At 39.4% G+C, this 24,562-nt stretch overlaps 1 protein-coding gene across 10 annotated transcripts in view; it reads left to right on the forward strand.

The window, feature by feature from the left end:
- The window catches only part of DLG2 (discs large MAGUK scaffold protein 2), a 2,272,173-nt gene extending 2,252,204 nt beyond the window's left edge, over nt 1–19,969 (forward strand). For 5 of the 10 annotated variants that reach the window (XM_030918836.1, XM_030918842.1, XM_030918838.1 and 2 more), the window contains 6 exons: nt 2,029–2,079; nt 3,111–3,212; nt 5,481–5,653; nt 8,117–8,226; nt 12,841–12,932; nt 15,038–19,823. In XM_030918836.1, the coding sequence (XP_030774696.1) occupies nt 2,029–2,079; nt 3,111–3,212; nt 5,481–5,653; nt 8,117–8,226; nt 12,841–12,932; nt 15,038–15,144 (635 nt within the window). In that variant the 3' untranslated portion in view covers nt 15,145–19,823. Of the gene's footprint in view, nt 1–2,028; nt 2,080–3,110; nt 3,213–5,480; nt 5,654–8,116; nt 8,227–12,840; nt 12,933–15,037 lie in introns of all 10 variants that reach the window. The other 5 variants (XM_030918835.1, XM_030918840.1, XM_030918845.1 and 2 more) reach the window with 2 other exon arrangements.
- The last annotated feature ends 4,593 nt before the right edge of the window (nt 19,970–24,562 follow it).

Raw genomic sequence — 24,562 nt, forward strand, 5'->3', positions numbered from 1 at the left:
TTATTTAGAGAAAACCATGCTTTCCAAAATTAAATGACCATATTGACAGAAACACAAAGTAGAACCTACCTTTGGCCTAATTGCTCATCCTGTTTCCCATGACTTAAATCAGAATGCAAATTTGTTGACATCTTTATGTCAAGCACTCAATGGGGCACTGGAGACATGGTGAGGAGTGAAACTCAGTCTTTACCTTTATGAAGCTCCCAGCCTAATCATGAAGTCCAAGAGTTATCTGACATTTAAAGCTTTTGTTATCCCATGGTCAGGATTCTTCCCTTGCACATTAATTGTTGAAGATGTCCCCCATAAAGTTATAGTCTAAAATTGCAATATTAGTCTACTATGCTTCTATCATTAAAACTATACTTTTTCCCCAAGAATTTATACACTTCTTTAATTGACCCACAGCATTTTCCTGATGAAATAATACTAAAATAAAACCTTGAATGCTTATACCCTCTACGTAGCTCAGGCTTTAAATAACTGGGGGTTAGTAATCAATCACCTTCACGTTTTTTGGCCTAGGCTCTGTACATTTCAGTAGTTTATTCAAAGGGAATCATTCTTTTCCTGAGTACAGAAAATAATGAATCTGACTCCTCACTGACCAAACCCCTGACCAATAAGGGAGAGTCCCCTGAACACTTCTGGAGTGGCCATGGGTAGATACCACTTAGGAGGAGCATCAAGGCCCATTCTCTGTATCCTTAGGAAGTAGCTTGGCGTGGTGGCGCCATTCTGAGCCCAAGCCCTCCTTGAGGCTGTGGTAAGATATGACTTCAGCCTGGGGCCATTTCTCACACTTGAAAAAGTAAGACACTCCTACCCCCATCCCATTGCAGCTACCCAGCCTCCAAGGAAGTCATCTGACTTTACAGCTATACCCACATATTGCTTAATTTTCCCAAATCAGTCATTATCAAAACAGTCGATGATATTAACTCTTCTTAAGAAATTACCTCTCCTTTCCCTGGTGCTGTGGCTGTTGAAGGAAGAGAACCTGGCATTGATAAACTATGAACGTGCTTCAGGGGTGGGCAGTGAGAGTATACAGCAAAGGTGAATTGCCCTTTGGTTTCAGAAGTTACCTCATATTCCACTCCTGCTCCACTATCTCTTCTAGTAGACAGAAAGTTCTTTTCAACAGCCCTAACCTATTGCCGCTCCAAAGGTTAGTCAACGCAAATAAAAATGCAAACACTTCCGGGTTTGCAGCTGAAATTGAGCTAATCCTCTGAGCAATTAATTCATCAATTGTATAAAATAGATGATTGAAAAAATAAATACCAAAAACCAATTTACTTTCTATGGTTATTTGTTGACTTGAGGTCCACCCTGAATCAGAAGTCTTGTAGCGAATGACATTGGAGGGACCGACATTTTACTACTGTGTCTTCCTTAGTTCTCTATCTGAAGTGTCAAGGCATGGTTTAGCAGCAGTTATAACCAATGATGTGTAGGACACTCCTCAATGTTTGATCTTCATTAATTGACCCACAGCATTTTCCTGATGAATTAATATTAGAGTAAAACCCTGAGTGTCCTGATGAAGTTTTTATATCATAAATTAAACAAGCATATACTTGCTTTTGAACAGTGTGCTTCTTGGGGAAATAAAATAGAAGATGAAATAAAAGGTACAGCAATTCTGATTATGTAGCAGCCAACTATTGAACTGGACCCTTTCCTTGAACTAAATGGCTTCCTTTTAAGTAGTAATGCTTGGTGTAGAGGCCATGGCATTCCATTCTCAATGCCAGACAGAAATCAGTCTCACAGGTCATTGCCCTGCAGCAAATAGCTAGCGACCAGTTATTACTTAGAGTTATGACTGTGAAAATCTGATACTAAAATAGTGCTAAAGAGTTTTGCGAGGATGAAGGGATTTTTGAATGGCTCAAGGAGAAAGAGCAAGGAGAATTAACCCTGAGCTGTGTCTGTTTCCTGTATTTCAGAGCAGGGCTTGTCTCTGTAATGTATGACTGATTGTTAGTTCACTGTGGTTTTCTTTTCTTCTCTTCTCAGGAGGACAAGAAGACCTCATTCTTTCCTATGAGCCTGTTACAAGGCAGGAAAGTAAGTTTCCCAGCACGCTTTCATTCCTGATTTCTGGGACATAAATAGGTGACATCATTGAAGGAGGGAAAGGGTGAAGGACTAAGGAGAATAAACTCTGCTTAATACTCCGTTGTCTTGAGACGGCACCCTTCTCTCTCTCTCTCTCTCTCTCTCTCTCTCTCTCTCTCTCTCTCTCTCTCTGTCTGTCTCTCTCACCCTATCACCAAACAAACAACTTCCCTGCTGAGTATGGGCAGTAATAGCTCCTAAGAGAAGGATGCAGCCCTCCAGATGAGTGGTCCTCAATGGGAAGGAGCACATTCAAATTACCTAAAGAGCACTAGCTGTGAGACTGGTGAATAAAGTCTCCTGAGAGACTGATGTCAGCTCAGTATTGAGAAGGCCTTTCTAGCAGATCTGCCTAAGACATAGGCTATCTGTAAGCTGCTGCTTTTTCCTGGAGGCATTCATACAGAGGCTAATTGCTATTGACAAGGATATTGCAGAGAGAATTCAAACATCAGATGGGGAGTTGTACCCCGTGAACTTTCAGGTTCCTTCTAATCCCAGATACAAGGAAATCTAGACACCATATCAAAGTATAGAGAGTATTTTGATCTGGGGAAAAGAAATCATGAAAACATAAGATGTTATTACTACTAACAATTACTTTTTATAGTCATGTCTAAACAATAGCTGAACAGCTGGTTTGGATTCTTTCTTCTCCCACTCAGTTGACTATATTCAGTTGTTTTGACATTATGTAGGCGGAGCCAGAGAGTAAGCAAAACTCCTCTAAATGTTTCTTTTCATCGACAGATACTGCAGTTGCCTTTCCCTGCTAGTAGATTCCAGAAAGTAGGCACTGCCAACCTCCTGAGTGTTAAACATCAATTTCCCTATGCAAGGCTGTATGAGTAATTTATCCAGTGAAGTAATGCCCTTAGCAGCTCTTACTGTCTGACAGTTAAGAATCACCCTTGCAGGACAGTTTTGCAGTTGTTTCCAAGTCTTTCTCTTTATCTCCATCTTCCTTTCCCATTCTGCAGTAAACTATACCCGGCCGGTGATTATCCTGGGGCCCATGAAGGATCGGATCAATGACGACTTGATATCTGAATTCCCTGATAAATTTGGCTCCTGTGTGCCTCGTAAGTGTCATTTTTCTTTCCTCTAGGGGGAAAAAAAAGAGCTTGGAGTCTTTATGAGATGGTAAAACGTAATTGCGTTCCTCCAGTAGTCTCTCCAGTAATTCAAATACCAACCATTTCCGATTAGCTGAGTGCCTTATTTAATTTCTTTGCCTAACACTTTTCTTTTATGCTGCTGTGTGTCATTCTGTATTTAACAAAAATAATAATGTTTTCTCTAAACTGATTGTAGCTCCTTAAAAGGCAGGAGCTTAAAAGGTGAATCTTTGTGGCCCCCCAACTATTTAAAACAGCATAGAATTTATGATAGGCATCAGTATGTTTTTATAGATTGATTGAAATGCCACTGAAACATTATTTTTTATAGGACGGAAGAGATCAGAAACAAAGTCATATATTAAAATCCTCTCAGGATGACTTAGGGCCGTATGTCAATCCCAAAACCCAACAGGCTTTCCCATGTTGACAGTCCTAGGTTTAGGGAGGATGAAGACAAGAAGATGTGTAACACTTCAATTTGACCTCTAGGCCATTACAGACTTTAAACTACTTTCTTCTCATTATAGATATTCGTCAGGCTTCCTGGGCCCTCTGATTGTAGCCTTATTAGATTCTAACTGCTCTGCCTTCGCTCCTCCCAACCCCCTACCATACTTTCTCCACTCATTCAGCCCGTCTATACCCCAACTCTGTCACACAGAAATGCATGCAGACCTTCTATGTATGTAGATAGGTCCATCAGGAAATTTTAATTTATTAGATAATGGAGCTCTTACATCTGATACCAACAGATATTTCTCTTCCATTCTACATATTTTAACACTCAGGCTTTCAAGTGTCTCTAACATTCCAGTACTGCAAATTTTGCATGAGATACATAAGAATAGCAGGAATTGTATGTGTCCAGTACATGGCCAAAAGACTAGGATGATTGCTGTATCTCATGAAACAATTCCCAGCAAGGGCTCTGGGAAGAGATCCTGCCATAGAACATATCCTGAGAAAGTCTTCAGATAGGAAGGAGCAACTGAAACTCCAGGTCATTTACAACAGCTTCCAGCTTGCTCTTCCACTTTTGAGGGAAAGAAAACAGAAAGTACTTAAGCATTCTTTCCACTTTTCCTTTCACCTTATATATTCCTTCTCTTTTTTTAAATTAATAGAACCATTTTATGATAGTCAATATGTGTTCATTGTACAAAACTTGGAAAATACTAAAAAGGGAGTTAAACAAGAAAATTAAAAGTACACAAAATCCCACACAATACCCAGAGATAACATCATTGTTAATATTTGTGTACATTTCCATCTATTCTTTCTTTATATGCATCCATTTTTCCCTGTGATTATTTTTTGCTTATTTAAAATTTTATATAACTATTTCAAATGAGTATTATATCACAATTAATCATTCTTTCCGAACAGTTTGGTTTTTTCCTATTTTTCACTATTATGAATTATAATGAAAATATCATTGTAATTGTGTTATAATTATTACTTATAAAATAATAGAATGAATATCTTTAAGGATAAATCTGTATCTGAAGTTTTGATCATTTTTATAAACATATTTCTAGGAAAAAAATAAGTAAGTCGAAGATGTAAGATATTTTAACAGCTTTTATTCATTTTGCTGGGTTGCTTTCCCCTTCTTTTCTTACCAAAAAATTTAGGTGAAATGGTTAGAGTTGCTGATTTTTAGTCCTATGTTAACTGCAATTATCTTATTTTATATATGTTGAGGTCTGAATTTTATGTTCCTTTATAGAATATTAAGTTTTTGTTCTGGCAGGTGATAATTTACTGACACATCAGCTTCTTCCATTTGTGATATGATTTTCACTTTGTGAAGATGGATGTAGAGTAAGTCTAGAGTAACCTTTTAAAATGTGGCCTTTCTGGGATCTCCATGGGTTCTGACTGAACTCCGGTGTCTTCTAGCAGTGTGTAATGTCTAAACTGTCCATTTGAAAATGGCCTCTAGGCAGAGAGGTGGGGTGAATCCTCTCTCATATGTTTCTCTTTTCTCAAAGATTACAGCCCTGTACTTCCTGTTGTCTGATGCCTGAAAACAGTTATTTCATATATTTTGTCCAGTTTTTTAGTTGCTCATGGTGGGAGGGTAAGAGTAGTACCTGTTACCATGTCATAGTTCTTCATACTACATATTTCTACATATCAGTGTTGAGGATGTGGTGGAGAATATAGGTGTAAAGCAAGTTTATGGTATAAATGTACCTTAATTTTTTTATTTTTTGTTTTCTAAAGATACTACGAGGCCAAAGCGAGACTACGAGGTGGATGGCAGAGACTATCACTTTGTCATTTCCAGAGAACAAATGGAGAAAGATATCCAAGAGCACAAGTTTATAGAAGCTGGCCAGTACAATGACAATTTATATGGAACCAGTGTGCAGTCTGTGAGATTTGTAGCAGAAAGAGTATGTTCACCAATCTTCTTACACCTCCCCCTGAAGAAGGTTTCTAGGTTGCAAATTGCATTTTTTTGGTCATTACTCTTTCTTGATTGCAATTGTAAATTTTGATTAAATAATTTAAGACATCCAAGCAGAGAATCACCTCAGAGCAATGTCATTAATCTTTGTTCTAACTTCAATAAAGTGTTCTCACTGACTAGAAAAAGTAGGAAGGGGGTTGGGGAGATATCTATAAACCTAAAGCAATTAACAGCTTGAAGTTCATGAGGATTCGCTTTGTCTTTGACTCACTATCTGAGGCCCCAATAAACAACCTAGATTTTATTAAGGCAGGTTTACTACTTTGGTTGTAAACTAAGGGGATAGCGTTCCTAAATTCTTTTGTTAGAGGAAATTATTTTTTTCTCTCTCTCTCTGAAAACTTGGCATCCTCATGATGGAAGAGAAGATAGATGAGAAGGGCTGCCCAGCCCGCTGCTCAAAGAAGTTCTAGCTTAGAGGAGGTGTAGATGCTGCAATTCTTTCCTTGCTGGTAACTTCACAGGCATGGAAAAGAGAAGAATGTTCAGGAGAGGGTAGGATAGGAAGGCACCTGGGTGTGGCTATACAATCTGCCTACAGAGGGATCCTATCTCCTGTGAAAACAGAGAACCAATATCATAGGAGAAGATATTTGTTGGATTGATTTGATTTGCCATGACCTTTTCCAGTGTACTGCTAAAGAATTAAACAAGAAATTTTGTTGTCTATCTAAGAATACACTAAGAAGTTGCATCTATTTTCTTTCCTTCCTCTCAAAAGTTCAGTTCTATCAACTATATAAATACTGGTTCTAGTCAAACTGTCCTGGATAATTGCACCTATTTTCCTCTTTGTTCATGTCGTTAACTTGAAATGTTCTGACCGGTGAATAATCATCCAGCATTTATACGTGTTGCTTGGCTGCTGCACTTCACAGATAGAAAACTTGAAGTCTATTACCTAAGTAATAACGGCTTGAACCATCTTAGTGGGTTTCTCATATAAGAAGAGTTCAAGTATTCACTGGACTGTATTCATTTTCATGTGAACATTATAGATGAGATTTTAGCCCTTATTGTTGATTTAGGATTGTTCCTATCTGCATAAAGTACCTTTTTTTCTCTTCTTGCATAAAGTTATTCTAGCCTCAGGGTAATGAGGACATTTCTCTCCAGGAGGTAGAATATGATGTGGCAAATGTATCTGCATTTCCAGAAATGTTTTATAAAGCAGCTCCTTGCTCTGAGCACTCATTGCGGTGGAAGCCAAGTTAAATGAGGTGTGCTATAATGTAATAGCATTTTTATTTGTTAACCAACATGAAATTTACATACCTCATGCAAGCCTTTCTCTCTTGGCATTTAGCCAGCATTTAATTTATTCATATATATATATATGTATATATGTTATACATATATATTTTGTTTGTTTGTTTAGTTGGTTTTTTTTTTTTTGAGATGGAGTTTCACTCTTATTGCCCAGGCTGGAATGCAATGGTGCAGTCTCGGCTCACTGCAACCTCCGCCTCCTGGGTTCAAGTGATTCTCCTGCCTCAGCCTCCTAAGTAGCTGGGATTACAGGTGCTCACCACCACGCCTGGCTAATTTTTTGTATTTTTAGTGGAGACAGGGTTTCACCATTTTTGTCAGGCTGGTCTTGAACTCCTGATCTCAGGTGATCCACCCGCCTCGGCCTCCCAAAGTACTAGGATTACAGGCATGAGCCACTGCGCCCAGCCAATATATTTAAGTTAACTAACCATTTTTGTGTCTGTCCTCCACTAGATTGAGCACATTGCAGACAGGATACATACAAGCGCTTTGAAAAATTCACATTATTCTCAATCTTCCACATTGAATGTTGGGCAGGGTGAGACAATGAAGTGTCTATTTTTTCCAACCAACAATTCTGTTAGTGCTCAAGACTTGGGTTTGCATGCTCCTAGCACTAGATTATTCAGCAAGTTAGTTAGTGTGAGTCTTCTATAAAATGCAGCTGATAATACCTACCTCAGAGATTTGGGGATTTCTTCTTGACAATTGTCTTCAGAGATGGTTTTTAAACTTTGTAAGAATAGACTCAGTCACATAACATATGGCTGCATGTCATCTTTGTGTGTCACATCAGGTATTTAACTGAGAGAATACATGTAAAATGTCTAGTCCAGTGGCAGACACTTTGTAGGGGGCTAGTTAGTATTAGTTATTGTAAACACTCAATGATCAATTTTTATTTACTATATATCAATTTACTATGTATCGATTTTTATTATATATCAATTTACTGTGTATCAATTTTTATTTACTCTTTGCAGCGATCTTTTTCTGACTTTAGAAATCTAGCATCCCCTACCTTCCTCTAAAACCTACATACATTAGTTTCCTTTTGTTGGATTATGGCCATGTTTTCTATATTAACTTCATATTTTTCTTCTCTTTCTACCAGGGCAAACACTGTATACTTGATGTATCAGGAAATGCTATCAAGCGGTTACAAGTTGCCCAGCTCTATCCCATTGCCATCTTCATAAAACCCAGGTCTCTGGAACCTCTTATGTGAGTAGAGGGCATTGGAGGCCTTCATCCAGCTAACTCCCTGTTCCATCTTATACTGCAAATTACTAACAGGACTTTGCTGGGAATTCTTACAAATGGGAAATGCCATTGTTGATTTTTCAGCATTCTCTTTTTTTAAAGATACATCAAAGCTTTTTAAACCACTAGAAACATAATGTCAGTGATTTCTTTTTTTCACACCCTTTATTTTAACAATAATGGTAATTCCTTAAAACATCTTCAGTAATGTTTCCTGATTTTTATTGTTTTACTTCACAGGTTGTTTTGTTTGTTAGTTTTTGAGGTTTTGCTGTTGTTGTTGTTTTGAGGATAGCTTGGCTTGGTTTGGTTTTTTGGTTTGCTTTTGTTTTCAAAATGATAGAAAGCAATCATTTTTTAATTGTCTCATACTTCTGAGGCAGGTCCATAAGTAAATCTTTTTAAATATGTAGATTTTTTATAGAGAGAGCAGACAACATTTGAGACTTTTTTCATTGGCATTTTCCTTGGTTCTATAATAGAATTCTAATGTTCCTTAATTAAAACTTTACATACGTAGAACATTGTTCTTAATAGAGTTTTCTTAGTGGCATGGCAGTAAAACATATGTAACTTAAGCCAGTAGCTTCATACCTGTGCACTCAGGGTCTTTTCTTGTTTTTCTTGTTTTTTGTTTTTTGTGTTTTTTTTCTCCAAAGGACTTGTGAAATAACTTCTTTCAAAAAATCATTAAACAAAGTAGGCAGACATTCACGATCTGACTGTAAAGTCAGTATAGGCAACCCCCATTCACAAAGGTGAAGCTAAGAAGGGGCTACCAGCAGGGACCTGAAAATTGATCAGGCAAGATTTGGTTCTTTGCTTTGTCACTGATCAGTTAAGTAACCTTGGGCAAATTGTTTGACCTTTCTAAGATTTAGCTCCTCACCTCTAAACAAGGCACACTAATAACCTCATAGGGCTAGTATAAAGGTTAAATAACAAGATTAGGAGTTTAGTAAAGCTGTTCATATAGCCTTTGGCATACGGTAAGTACTCAATACATAATACCCATTATTATTATAAAAGATATAAAAGTACTTCATTATAAAGGAATAAAACTATTTTATCATTATAGAACACACAAACAGCACCTCTTCCATGACAGTGCAAGAGATAATGCCAATGTGTCTGTCATAAGGGCCTTGATCAAATATTGCCTTCATCTAGGCCTCAAGACCATAGTGTTTGACAGAGTTCAGGAGTGAACCACAGAGTACTGGAAAACAATGTTTATGGAAAGACTGAAGAAATGGAAATTGTTTAATCCCAGCGGTAAAAGCAATTGCTTGCAGAGGATATTAACTAACTGTTCTGTGTCTCCTCTGAAGACAAAGAAGCCAAGCAAACTGCAGCAGCTGGAATGGCAGCCTGAGAGAATTAAGTTAAATACATAGTTGAGCTCTGGGGAAATTGCCAGAGATGTATCTTGAAAGCAGAATATAGTCCCATAAACAAAAAATGGACAAGGATTCTTACCAGGATAAAAAAAATAAGATTGGGAGGTCACTGGCAGTACCTTCAGCCCCATGAATTTAGGTATTAAATTATAATATAAAGAGTTTTTCCCATGGCTGGCACGTGGAAAAATATGTACTAATGATAAAATAATGATTCTTAATATTGTCATCCCCAACAACACGTATTAAATTTTTCCTTATATAGGATACCGTGTTGGGCATAGAACAAAGTGAATTAAGCAAGTACAAATTTCATAATGTAAAATTGATCTATAATCTGTAAAGAGCCTCATAAATATAAGTAATGCTAACATTAATAAGAGAAGAGAAATAGTCCTTACCTCCTGGGAACAACCATCTTAAAGGCCTGTTTCAGAAATAGAAAAATAAATCTTCATATTGTAAACAGTGGGATAAATGGCTTCCCAGGGGAGTGAGGCCTGAGGGAACGACAGCAGTGGCACATTTGGTCCAGTGCGATATTCGGAGACAGTCCCATCTGGCACTCCATAGGAGAAGGTCTACTGCCTTCCACAACTATGAGATGACTTATTTTAGTTATGCCTTAGGGCACTGTCACAGCCACTTATCACCAAGGAAAGCTAAACATACTAAAGGCTGGATTTCACAATGAGGACAGTGAATCTGACATAATTTGCTGCAGCCATATTCATGAGTCTTAAGCGCAATGATGGTGACATTCAGACCAATGCAATCTAACTATTAAATGTTGGATGTTTACTTTACAGTTCACTCTTTTCCAAGGCTTTTACTCCAGGAGCAAAGCTGCCATGAATTGCCCATTCCCCAGGGAGGAGTGAATGCTAGGTCAGCCGGAACAAAAGCATGGCAGCTGTCACATTTATGCATTGATACATCATCACACACATTATTTCTCAAGTGCATCATCCACATCAAATCACAGAGCTTATTAGCACATACATAGCTGACTTTTCAGAGGAGCATAAAATCAAGGATGTGTAGGAAAGGGATGTTGTTTTTATATTGTGCCACCATCTGACTTCTGTTCCCTTCCCACGTGGCAATGTCTCTTCACCCTGTCACTTCCGGTCTGCTTTTACCTTCCTGCTCCCATGATGCTCTGTGTTTACTTCTGTCTTCAACTATCTTATAATTATGTTTATTTATCTAGCTCCCCATTTGTTCATTCATTCATTCATTTACTCACTTATTCATTCAACAAATAAGTGTTGAGTCAGACTCCATGCCACATGCTGACAAACAAGCCATGGTCTTCACCCTCAAAGAATTACTGATCAGTCAAGGAGACAAAATAAATTCACAGGTTAGAGGATAAAAACCTAAACTAAGTTATTGCTATAATCAGTAAAAAGGTAATTCAGAGAAGATGGAATTCTTGGCAGTCAAGTCAAAGAAGATCCAGAACTACATGATTTCTTTTTTTGAGACAGGGTGTCGCCGTATTGCCCAAGCTGGAGTATAGTGGTGCCATCATGGCTCACTACAGTCATGACCTCTTGGGTTCAAGCCATGTTCCCTCCTCAGCCTCCCAAGTAGCTGGGACTAAAGGCATGTGCCACCATGCCCAGCTAATGTTTGCATTTTTTGCAGACACAGGGTTTCAGCATGTTGCCCAAGCTGTTCTTGAACTCCTGAGCTCAAGTGATCCACCTGCCTCAGCCTCCCAAGGTGTTGGGATTATAGACATGAGCCACTGTGCCTGGCCCACATGATTTCTTGACATCTGGAGCAAATATCTTTCTCTGAAGGGCAGCCCTTGGTTTAGCCCAGCATCTTCTCCACCCACAAGTAACATCCATTCACAGCATGTAGGGCTGAGACTGTTTGGAAGAAAAATTATACATACTCCCCCTCAGGACAAGATGAGTTTAGCAACAAGAGTTCAGGAAATTCCCACTTCTTTGTATTTTAGACATTAATGTCTAACATCAATATTTTGTTTTTTTCCAAATAAGCCTCTTTTGAAAGATATCAAGTCTTTGTATAGTAGGAAGTCTAACTAAAAATTGGTTTAAAAAACCGAAACCTTGAGCTCTTACACCAGATTACTCTTTGTTAAATACATAGTCTTAAGCATGTCCCTTCTTGCCTCCATTACTTGCTCTGGAAAGGAATTGACTAAGGCCAGATTTTCCAGACCCAGATCTCTGGCTTCTTAAGCAGCATGCAAGACAGTAATGATTTCAGAAATTCTACGTGCACCTGTGATGCATCCTGATCAGCCAAGCAGATTGTATTTGACTGGACTTCTTTTTTTAAATACCTGGAAGACCTGGAAAGATAAAGCTACCAGTAGTTAAGAATCAATAGATTAGGTTTTAGAGAGAATTCAAGAATGTTTCATTTCTCTCCCACCTCGATTTATCCTTGAGACTTTTAAAAAATTGTATATATAATAGTTGTACATATTTTTGGAGTATATGTCATATTTTAATACCTGTATACAATGTGTAATGATCAAATCAGGGTAATTGGAATATCCATCACTAGAAATGTTTTGGGAACATTACAGTTCTTCTCTTCTAGCTATTTTGAAATATTCCTCTAACTGCATTTTAATACCCCTTAACTAGCTCCTCTTCATCTCCCCTCCTGCCTTCCCTTCCCAGTCTCTGATAACTACCATTCTACTCTCCCACATTTCAGAGAGTCTGAGATACACTAGAACAAACTCCAAGAAAGGGTGACCAGGAAAGTTCAGATTTAGAAATCACATCAAATGAGGGGATAGATGAAGCAACAGGACAGTTTATTCTGAAGAAGTAGAAGCCTCAAGACACACTTAAGCACTTTACTGAAATATCCTAGGGCCTACCATGGTAGATATTAGGTCCCTGCAGAACAGGGACCAGTGACTGCAAATCATAAGGAGACATATTTGGCTTTAATCCAATGTGGGAGCAAGAGACTGCCCTTTGAGAGAATGAGCTTTCTGGCCGGGAGTCCTTGTTGCTGAAATTATTCCAGCGCAGAGGAGTCCTGAATGAAGACTAAAAAGCTGTTGCTAAGATTACACTATGCTTTCTGCAAGATTTATTCTTGCCATACATTTTAATTTTTTAGGATTTGGAACATTCCCTTTATGTTCTAATACAAATCCTCATTTTCCCAGGGAGATGAATAAGCGTCTAACAGAGGAACAAGCCAAGAAAACCTATGATCGAGCAATTAAGCTAGAACAAGAATTTGGAGAATATTTTACAGGTAAGTTCACTTTTACCCTGGTAGTATGAGAAAGGGGATAAATTGTCTGACATTTGGCATAGAGAGGGCTCTAGCCTGGTGTACTTGTGCCCTAAAACCTTCCGGTTAAGAATCCCTAATATCTGTTACATTTACAAGGAGTCTCCCTCTGCTTCACCCATTTTGACGCAAAGCCCTGGGTTCTCCTGAGAGTTCAGCTACAGTCAGCTCCCATGTTCCCACCAGCCCTACCCAAAACTATGGGCAGCAGATGCCCCTGAGCTGTCTCCTACCATGAAAAGGATTTTAGGCACTGCTACCTCATTAACTATGTCCCTGATACCATCAGAAAACTTGAAAAACAAAATTTTAGGGCTCAAAATGGTCAGTGTCCAAAGCAGTTCCTCTTGAGAAGCCTGGAGGCCTCCGTTCCCTGCTCCATGAGCCGTCGTCAGTGTCCCCATCACCCAGCAGCAGCATGTGAACAAGACACTTGAAACTCTTCCTCATGTTTCAGTTCACTGTGTCATGTCTCAAGCAAAAACGGTTTTTATTTTCTTTTTAAATGTTTCCTTGGAAACATGAAGTTAGGGGAATAGAAGTTTTTATTCTCCTGGATGGCCTGAGTGCTGAGTTCTCTGTTCCTATATGCTTTCATAGAACACTGAGTAATCAGACTTTGTGAAATTTGCCTTACACCTGGTTCCCAGTGTTTTAAAAACAAGAACTTTCGAGCTGGGCACAATGGCTCCCCCCTGTAATCCCAGCACTTTGGGAGGCAGAGGCAGGTGGATCGCCTGAGGTCAGGAGTTCGAGACCAGCCTGGCCAACATAGTGAAATGCCATTTCTACTAAAAACACAAAAATTAGCTGGGTGTGGTGGCGGATACCTGTAATCCCAGCTACTAGGGAGGCTGAGGCAGGAGAATCGCTTGAACCTGGGAGGCAGAGGTTGCAGTGAGCCGAGATTGTGCTACTACACTCCAGCCTGGATGACAAGAGTGAAATTCTATCTCAAAAAATAAAAAATAAATAAAAAAATAAAACCCAAGAACTTTCTTCCTGGATTACCATATGTGAAGTTAGATGTTTTATTTTTTACTTCATTCAGAATATAGAAAGTGTCAATGTCTTAACAGTTTGTAAATATCTTAAATCAGGTAATATTAAGTAATCTTTCTGTCAATAACCAAGAAATGAGCTATGTTTCATCCTAAAAGAACATCCACGTAGGAAAAACAATCAAAACAGTGTACATTTTGACAGTGGTTTATATTTGGTATACAATACAATAATTAATATATTCTGAGGATTATTTTTAAATATCTAAATCATCTTTCAGTAGTAATTTATTTTTAAGACATAGTGTCATATGAATAATATTGATGTGTTTTGGAAATCTTTCTACAAGATAGTTTTGTTCAAATGAGACAACAAAATGTACTAAAATCTACTCCAAGTGACTTAGTGTTTTAGGAAATATACAACTGATCAGTTTGTTTATATTTCTTCCTATTTATGTTCCTTATAAATAGTGGCTTACGGTATTCTCAATATGAATAGCCCTGTATGGTAAAATCTCAATTTACCAGAGATTTGGGGAATGATTGGGTTTTCCTATTAAGGGCTTTGAAGGTTGGGAGGTTAACTAAACTTCCTTCTAAAATCTTTATTATTTCCTCGGTGTCTACAATATCTGAATTTCTGCTGCTGCCAAAGTAAGTAAATATAGAGACTGTGAGGCCAGTTTTCTTTTCTAACTGGGGAGCTCTCAGTCTGAAAATTGATCAATGCCTAGCTCAGTGCCTGGCTCAGAGTAGGCACCCATAAAATATTGGTTAAATAGATGAGTGATTCATTGTCCAGGACTACAGACAGACATGTAGAAAGTGCAAAGACTGTGATGCATTTGTTACTGATCCAGGATATCCATTGAAAGCATTTTTAAAAATCATGAATGTAACTTTGCTAATGTGAATTTTCTGCTTTTTCTTACTAATGAAAAATGATATGAAGCTTCCTGATGAGTTGTCTGCTACTGATTTGAGCCTCCAATGTGTGAGTGATGATTGTTCTTCACCATCCGGGAAATGATTTCTAATTCTGGATGTTTGCTTTTGTTATAGCTATTGTCCAAGGAGATACTTTAGAAGATATATATAACCAATGCAAGCTTGTTATTGAAGAGCAATCTGGGCCTTTCATCTGGATTCCCTCAAAGGAAAAGTTATAAATTAGCTACTGCGCCTCTGACAACGACAGAAGAGCATTTAGAAGAACAAAATATATATAACATACTACTTGGAGGCTTTTATGTTTTTGTTGCATTTATGTTTTTGCAGTCAATGTGAATTCTTATGAATGTACAACACAAACTGTATGAAGCCATGAAGGAAACAGAGGGGCCAAAGGGTGGGACAGAAAAGACATTGCAGTATGAAGGAAGGCTTTGGTTTGCTCAAAGTGCCAGGTGTAGGGATGAACCTCTGACAGGCTTTCTGCCCAAGAGATGAGAGCCTCCTCACCCCAGCTGATGTCCAGAGCTGATTTAGCTGCAGAGCTCTCTGTGTCTTTTGCTTTAAAGAAAAATTGCCAGCACTCGAACCTCACCAACCTTCCCATTACCCACATCTGTAATTGGTACACTTCGAATTTTATAACTATGCACATCTTTTGATTTCTTAACAAGCAAATGAAAGAAAGAAGGAAAAAAGAAAGGAGTCCCTTTGGAGACGACATACTATCAGGGAAGGATAAGTGTGTAGTTTTTTGACTGGCATCTGCAAAGACAAGCATTTCATAAAATTTGCAAGTGTATGGAGGACTAACCTCACTGACAGGAGGGGATTCCACCTGGAATTAGCTTTATGATTGTTGATTGCCTATTTTGCCATTTATAAACTGAAAGAAGGCACTAAAGATGAGAATAATTTATACAATAAAAATATATTAAATGTATAGAAACAAATTTCTATAGGTTAAAAAAGTTTTGTGAAATATTTTGTAAAGACTAATATTGAAAGACTAAATGTATGCAACATCAGCAGATGATCAAATTCAAGAACTGAAAGTTGCACTCTCCCTTTTGTTGCCAATGATCCATTAAGAGCATCTGAGTTCCTTTCAAGTCTGACAAAGACTTCTTCCTCACTCACCTCCCTTCCCCATTAGTGATACACTCTCATGGAGCACATCCCTCAATGAGTTGCCCTCATGGATATTTTTGGAAAACATTTGGTTAATGCATTTTTTTATGCTGATGGCTTTTCAGAGACAAACTTATGCAAATGATCTAAAGGGAAGTTTTTGCTTTTCTCTAGTTAAATAACCTGAGCCTGCCATGCAAATAGTTGAATAACTTTGTTCCTAGTTACTGACATACAATTCTTAAAGGACCATTTAGCATTTTGGCCAACAATGAGTAATTAGGATTAGTACTTTTTTGTTTTACAGAGTAACTGAGAGTTTTGTAACATCCAGAGATGGTATTAGAGCCAACGGGAGATCTGTTCCTAGATGCACTATTTCTTTGAGGAAGAGAGAGAAGAGAAGTGTCTGGTTGGGGGTGAGGGGTGCAGACTTTTTTGTTTCTATGTACAGGGCAAAGTGATAGAGTCACAAGGAAAGACAAGTAATGACTTTGAGCTCAACCAATTGAACTGCCTTTCTTGGAGCTGCACCTGGACCAAGTTTATTTTTTAACAATTATAATAATGATGATTTAAAAAAAGAAACCTCCCAAAGCCTATAAACTGAACTAGAAGCGTTAGTTTCCCACTTTAGAGTGGATGGCGACATCAGCATTGCTTTTGCCCATGGTGTTTAGAGAGAGACTTTTCAGTGATAATAACCACTCTACTCTGGGTTCTGTGCATGCCCAGACTAAGCCCCATCGCCTTATTTCTGGGGTACATCCAGACCTGGCAGGGATTCTGCCACACTGTGCAGCAAACCAGCATGTAGGCTGGGTAGGAGAGCAAGAGATAGAGCCATCAGTGTGATGGGGCTTCTTCACAGTAAGAACATCAGAGCTTAGAATGAGAGTCTCTTTCCAAAAACAGGCATTGTTCATCTTAAACTAAACATCATTGTCTGCCTGGCTGCAGTCAGCAAAACAAACACAGAAATGCAAAATTATGCATCTTCCCATAGTCTTGAGGCTTCCTTTGCCAATGGAAGGGCTAGCAATGCATTTTCCCTCTCATGAAAGTTAAATTTCCAGAGACTTCCTTAGATTGCTCAAAACGTTAAAGATACATCCATGTCTGCAATTCGCCAGTTTCAGGTCAAGGCCTACTTTCATCAATATTGCTCCCAGAAGTTTTCTGCCACCAGAATGCCATTCCTGATCCCAGCTCTATTTTTAGGCCACCATGATAACTTCTTTGGTTTCTCAACTGAGCATGCAACCATTTATTTAAAAGACTGTCATTAATGAGTAGATGTTTTTGCGGGTCGTGTGATGTGCTTTCCATTTACTAGTATTGCTGTGGCTGAGTACAATCAAATTGAACCACCAACCCTTGGTTTTGTAGTAATATAACTATTTATTTTCCTAGTGTAGATGCTTTCAGATTAGAATTGGCATTTGCACTGATTTTTTATGTAGATTTATATAATTATATAGATACATATATATTTGCTTGAAGAATCACCAAGCAAATTGGTGAGAGGGTCTTTTCCTATAGAATTTACACCTCCATTTGTTGTGTTGTCTTGCACTTCCCAATGTTGATGTCTCTATGGCTCCAATGAACTGGTGTATTTTGCAGCAAATCTGATGACTTGGATGGAAATGGCATGAAAGTTACCCAGATTACATCTGGTGCAAATGCACTCGGAGCCTGGGGCCAGACTGGTGCTAACACTGCAAACTTTGTCCAGAGCTCTCTCCAACCTGAAGGCTTGCTGGGGGTGCAATGTCACCTTCACACATGCTGGGCCCTTTCAGAAAAGTGCCAGATCGTGTAACTGGTGCTATTTTTCATGCTCTGGTACAATGTGTAGCACCACGGGGCTCTCAGCTTTACCAAAATCAAAATTCCATTTGTCAGCTAAGTGCAGAGGCATTTATTTTTTGCTCTCCTCCCACAGAATTGTTGGCCATTTATTTGCAGGCCTTTTGCGGGATTTCTTGGCCGTTTATTTACAGGCCTTTTCTCCCAGCCCCAAATTCTTGGGTTGGCTCTGTCTGCTTAAAGAGCCTGTCTTCACAAAGCCGCACTCAGGTGCCTCTGTGCGCTGTCTTAGATCCTACTGCCAGCCCTTCAGGACTCCGAGCCAGGAAAGAACTCTCCAACCTCTGGCTCGAGACTCTGTTTTTTTTTCTCATTCTTTTCCTTGCTCTCCTCCTTCTTCTATTTCTGACTAATTCCATCTCTCTCTCTCTCTCTCTTTTTTTTTTTTTTTTTTTTGTTCCTCTCCTTTTCCTATTCTTCCTTCCCACCATCTCTGAGTTGCTGACTTTCTCCTATAATCCTTCTCTATTCCCTTTCTCTTTTTGTCTACCTCTCCTTCAGTCTCTGTTTCTTTGCCCTTCTTATTCCTCTTTTGTCCTTTCTCCTCTCCTCGCATCTCTGATCATCTTCTCCCGCACATCCCTGTATTGATTTTTCTGTCCTCTAAAGGGCTCATGGCTGATTCAGACAGCAAGTCCGTGCACTGGACTAATGACACAAATACTTTAGGTCGCCGTTTCACCTACTCAGCCCAGAAAGCAAAGCTGAGCATGAGGCCCTGACCTGGAGCCTGCTCCAGCCCGCCTCCCGGATCCAGCCTGCACCGTTGCCCTGGCAGCGATGATGCATGTGCTGTGGGCCCTGCCGGCGCCTGAGTGCCTCTGCCTGAACGCTGCTCCTAAGCGAGCCCACTCCCAGCACTACCGCTATGGCTCTGAGGACACTTCCTTTCAATAAAGGCAGACTCTGGCCCCAATTATTCTGATAGCAAACCTCTTCCTCCTCATTGAAGCCATGCCATCACCTTGGTTTGGAGAGAGACATTTTTTCCCATTCATAAGCTTTCTTTTTCCCATTTTCATGTGAAGCCCCTTCTGCTTTTCAGCTGGTGATTGCTCTGGTGAGACTGAATGGACTTGCTGGTGAAATGAAATCTCTTCTTTCCTGTCTTGGTCCTGCCTAAATTCCTACAAATATATTTAAGCCAAGGACTCAGGCTAATTCCTAAGTTGATCACATTAATTTGTCACTCCTGGGGGAAAAAGATCAATTCCCTTGAAGCATGTGGAGTACCTCCTGTGACAGCTGACTTGCCAGGGGACTCCCTACAGCATTCTGTGATATACATTTTACTTCTGTGTATGTATGGTATATATGGTATGTATACCATGTACACACATGTTACATTGAGTATGAATGACTGTGGTTGGAAACCCACACACACACTCAAGTCTGTAAATATCCTTCCTCACTGAAACCTGTGCTTTGGAAATCATTTCTTGTACAGCTGTGCAGTTTCTTGTAACAGCTGAGGACAAAGCTAAGACAGGCGGACAATTTAGACAAAGATCATCTAAAGAGTACAGTATCTCCCTAGCAACTCATGAGGACAGACAACCAAGTGGCAAGGTTGACTCCCAATGGGATGGCAGACTTTTCTTCTCTCCTTTTTGAGTTTGTGTTTCCTAAGTGTTTCTTAACTTCTGAGTGCACCAGGCTGTACCCGTTAGATCCTTTCAATATGACAGTTTTGTGCTTCTCTCTGACAGGATGTTTCTCCATCGAGCCGTAGTGCAGGATGGGAGGGAGGTGGGAATACTCCTTGCCTGGGCTGGAGTTTACAGAGACACTGCACAGCTTACACTCCTGTTAAGTGTAAATATTCAACACTTCCATTCCATTTGTGTAAAAAATAAAGCACACACGATTATAAAATCAAGATGTATATTTCATACTCAGTGTGTCTGTGCATATTTATTGCGTTTCTAGTTGTCAGCGGTGGGTGGCCCCATTGTAAAAATGCCTGATAGAGTGTTTATAAACATGTCATGGTTTTATTATAAGATATAAACATTAAAACATTTTATACTTTATAGCAAATGATTTTCTCCCAAAGCATAATTTGTCTTATTTCATAAGGAATAGAATCATTCATGTCTATTTTTATCAATTTTTGTCTCTGATTCCAGAGCTAAAATGCAACGAGGATGGGTATGCCCTGAGTAGTGCTGGCACTGCTGAGAGGAAGTGAAAAAGCTGTTTTTGCATATTCTTAAATATTTGGTTACCATCTTGCCTGCTTTTAATCAGGATTTTTCCAAAAGTGAACAATGTATTAAAAGATAGATTTTTAAAGATGCTCACAGCTATGTGAGGGGAAAAATCAATTTCCCAGTGTCAAACTGTGGGATTCCAGAAGATATTAAGAATACAGAAAAATAATTTTTTTCTTATCTGAAACATTATGCAAAGAAAGGCATAAACTGGGGAGGAGGTATCATTGTCTTATACACATTGTAGCTCCAAAGATTTGACTGTATCAAAAATGTCAGGTTTGGGAATCTGGATCTGCCAGATAATGTTCTAAATTGTTCACTTCAGGTTAAATACATGCCTTGTTATATTGACATTTAGCCTTGTCATATTGACATTTAGCCAGGTTTGACAGCTGGAGAACAAAAACAAATTCTGCTCACGAGAGGGGTGAAATTTTACATCAAAGCAATTGCTTTGGATTATGCTTTGTTTCATGATAAACTATCATGTAATTGAATTAGCCATTCGGGAAGCCAGACTAGTTGTTCATGCTGTCCTGGCCATCAGGAATCTGCCAGGTGTCCTAAAGCTGTCCTTGGTGCTGAGTAGTGAACAGAGACTCTCAGACATGGTATAAGAAGACATTGAGGCTGCAAGACCAGTGTGGACCTCAAATTTTGACAATTATGCAATTTTCAACATTTGCACAGTCTCACCTGGTTTAATATTAATGGTGACACTGCACACAAAGACAGATTCACTTCAATAATGGATGTGTTCATAAGGAAAGAAGCCAAAAGAGCATTCAACTTTTCTGTGTCCTGTTTCATGTCTGCAAAACAGTTTTTAAATCATGATCATGCTAGAAGTCTCAAAAACTGTGGCCGACACATCTCTGAACCTAAGAGCGGCTAGTTATGAACCTGTGATCTCTGTAGATACTCTGAGGCCATACATCCAGTGACAGAATTTAAAAGCCTCACCAAGGCACAAAGCTAGGGAACATCTGTACAGGGAACCACAGTGAGACCCATCGTCTTTAAAGTTGTCAAGGGAGGATGTGTTCTATGAATAATAACCCCAATTTCTGTTCTCTGTCACCTTTCCCTTAGAGACATCTCAGAAGGCACCATGGCTATCATTAGACAGATCCCCTTCCCTCTCTAATATTACAGCCAAAGCATCAAGTCCAGGCCTTGTCCCTAATGCCCCTGAGCACTCTTAGGACAAAGCTAGAAAACTTGGGTAAACTTCGCTAAAGCCTGGGGATAGCAAAAGGGAAATAAAGGATATTCTTATTTATGGTATGAGCTTAGTGCTCAGCCCCTGGCTTGCTGACATGAGAGACAGAGGCTACCTTTCCCCAGCCACCCAGGCATCCCTCAAGCATAGCTAGACCATTTGTCAGACCCTTCCCTCTGTTGCAGCACACCTGAGAGGCGCTGTATCCATGCTTGACTCAGCACCTGCTACGTTAGGTGCCTGCTGTCTCCATCACAGGCTGGAATACAAACGGAAGTGCCTCAGTGTGGCTTTGATTACTCCTTAATTGTAAACTTCAAAGGACAAATGATTTACAACATGCTTCACATCTCGGTATAAGGCATCAGTAGAACCTCACTGGTCTAAACTGTTCAAAGCCCAAAAAGCAAGGTCCATGAGAGACACTAGTTCTCTCCCACCCCTTTAAGGCCTGTCTTTCCAGTTCTGGGTCCCTGTCTTGTGTGGACGATTGAATTAGGTAACATCTCCTCTTCAAGACTTCGGAAGGATGAGCTGTATGAATTTTGAACAGCAGAAAACTAACATCCATACCATGAGCCAAACATACAGAACAGGTTTCATTCCATCAAAATATAATTGACTATTTCAATCTGAAAGAAGAGGAAAGGAAGAAAAATACCTTCTTTTCAGCAGGCATTAAAAATTTCAAATTCTTATAGCTCTACATAGCAAATTACAATGAACAGTTTCTTAGTAACAGAATTAGTCTCTCAGAGAACAGTTGATTTATCTAACAAAATTGTGAAACCAACAAGCTAAAAGGTTGGATCCTAATTGGATTGTTGGATTTTTGTGAGCCACACCTGTGTCTTTGATATTCTTAGTAACCTTTCAGCAGAAGTTATGCATGCACCATTCTCCGTCATCTGGCACTTCTGGTATGAATAACCCTTGTGGTGAGGAACTCTCTCCTCTTGGTTTCCCGACTGGTTTCTTATAACATCATTCATCCTAATTTACTTGAGCCAACAAATTGGGCATCCAGTCTGCAGTCCTTTTTCTCAACATTTGGAGAGGCACTCTTGACCATCTGAAATTCTTCAGAGTAAAAAGTTATAGAGGCTGGCCGGGCATGGTGACTCACACCTGTAATCCCAGCACTTTGGTAGGCCGAGGTGGGTGGATCACCTGAAATCAAGAGTTCAAGACCAGCCTGACCAACATGGAGAAACCTTGTCTCTACTAAAAATACAAAATTAGCTGGGTGTGGTGCTACGTGGGAGGTTGAAGGAGGAGAATTGCTTGAACCCAGGAGGCGGAGGTTGTGGTGAGGTGAGATCGTGTCATTGCACTCCAGCCTGGGCAATAAGAGCAAAACTTGGTGTGAGAAAAAAACAAAAAAAGTTACAGAGGCTGGGTTCAAGACCAGCCTGGCTAACATGTAAAACCCCATCTCTACTAAAAATACAAAAATTAGCTAGGCGTGGTGGAGGGCACCTGTAATCCCAACTACCCAGGAGGCTGAGGCAGAAGAATCACTTGAACCTGAGAGGCAGAGATTGCAGTGAACCCAGATCGTGCCACTGCACTCTAGCCTGTGTGACAGAGCAAGACGCCATCTCAAACAAACAAAAAAAGGTTACAGAAAATGTGCCATATATGAAACTGGGTTCAATTAATTCATTAAAATTTTGGGGTATTTACCCAACACTTTATGCAAAGAAAGACTGATGTGCCTAATTAAAATTACCCCACAAGGAAAACAGTTCCAAAAAATTGGCTTTTTAAATTATTTATTTATCTAGTTATCATTCCTTATACATTTGGTCAGCAAACAATAAACACTTGCTTGGAGCCAGGCTCTATTAAGATGGTGAAGTAGAAAATGAAATAAACGCTCAGAGCACTCTCTGTCTTTTCAAGGAATGTGAGCCTAGTGGCAGAAACGTATTTTTAAAAGATAGTTAAAACACAGATGCTCTAAAACAGACCAGTGAGTACATAAAGACTCCGAACAAGCAACCTTCACATCCAGGAATCAGATGTGCACCTGCTCATTTGCCCATTGCTCACACCCTGGGAAGAGCTTGTATGGCAAAACTAAGTCACTTCTGTGGTGTTCCTCAATCTGTCAACCTCCTGATATCACTACCCAATCCCACTGGCCATTTGAATGGTCTACCAATACCAGTTGGGATCCCACCCCCAACCCCATCCCTGGGGGAGAGGTGAAGATGACAGGTTAGCACAGACTAACTTGCCAGGTGAACAAAGGGTGGTAGGCAAGGTAGGCAGAAGATATGGGGAGGTTAGTCGTTCAGAACCACCATTCCTAACAAGTGGCAAGAATGATCGGGAAGCAAGAAACAACTTGGGGAATTGGTCAGGATGAAGGACAATCCAGGTATTCATAGGAGAAACTAGAGCAACGGAGAGTTTCTGTTTTCTTTGCAGTACACAGACTATTTGATGCATCAAAGATCTACTTCAAAGTAAAATGGTGCAATGAGGCCTTCTTTTCTGATATAATTTCAAGCATTATGCACATACTTAGAATCATAAGCAGCGTTTTATTCCCTTGGAAGGGGTAGTTTCCTGATGGATGCTTAAATCAAAAACATGCAATAAGAACTAAAGGGGAGGTTAAACTCAACTTTCAACTTTATGAGATAAATATGTTCCTATTTCATTAGCCCAGGAAACATCTTAAGAAGACTTAGAAAGAGGGGTGGTTGAAAGAGAAAAATTGATGTATTGAGCCTATAAATTGCCTTGATATTTTTCCAAATAACTTCTCAGTTGTTTAGGGTCAGACATGACCTTGACGTTGAAACCCATAGATAATCTCCAAATCCATTTTTAGTTAATCACCTTACTCCCTGAAATTTTGTCCAGAGTTTCAGACAAAGGTCAACACTGTCAGAAATGTGGCTCAGCCCTTTCCTGGAGTGAGGGATCAATGCACAGGGATAACTTACTGACAGTAAAAGGAAATGAGACTGAATAGTGCAACAACCCCCTGGGCTACCATCACTGAAATTATGCATTTCACCCAATAATCTGAAGCAAGTCCACAAGAAGAGACTTCTAGTGCAGTCCCTAATTGCTGGTTTGCCTGGCTCTCTTATCATATTATAGTGTGGCGAACAACGAAAGCATGTTCTGTGTGTCCTGGGACAGGAACCTTCTGGTTTGTAATTATGTTCCATTGGA

The sequence above is a fragment of the Rhinopithecus roxellana genome, chromosome 15 (assembly GCF_007565055.1).
Source record: "Rhinopithecus roxellana isolate Shanxi Qingling chromosome 15, ASM756505v1, whole genome shotgun sequence".
NCBI lineage: Eukaryota > Metazoa > Chordata > Mammalia > Primates > Cercopithecidae > Rhinopithecus > Rhinopithecus roxellana.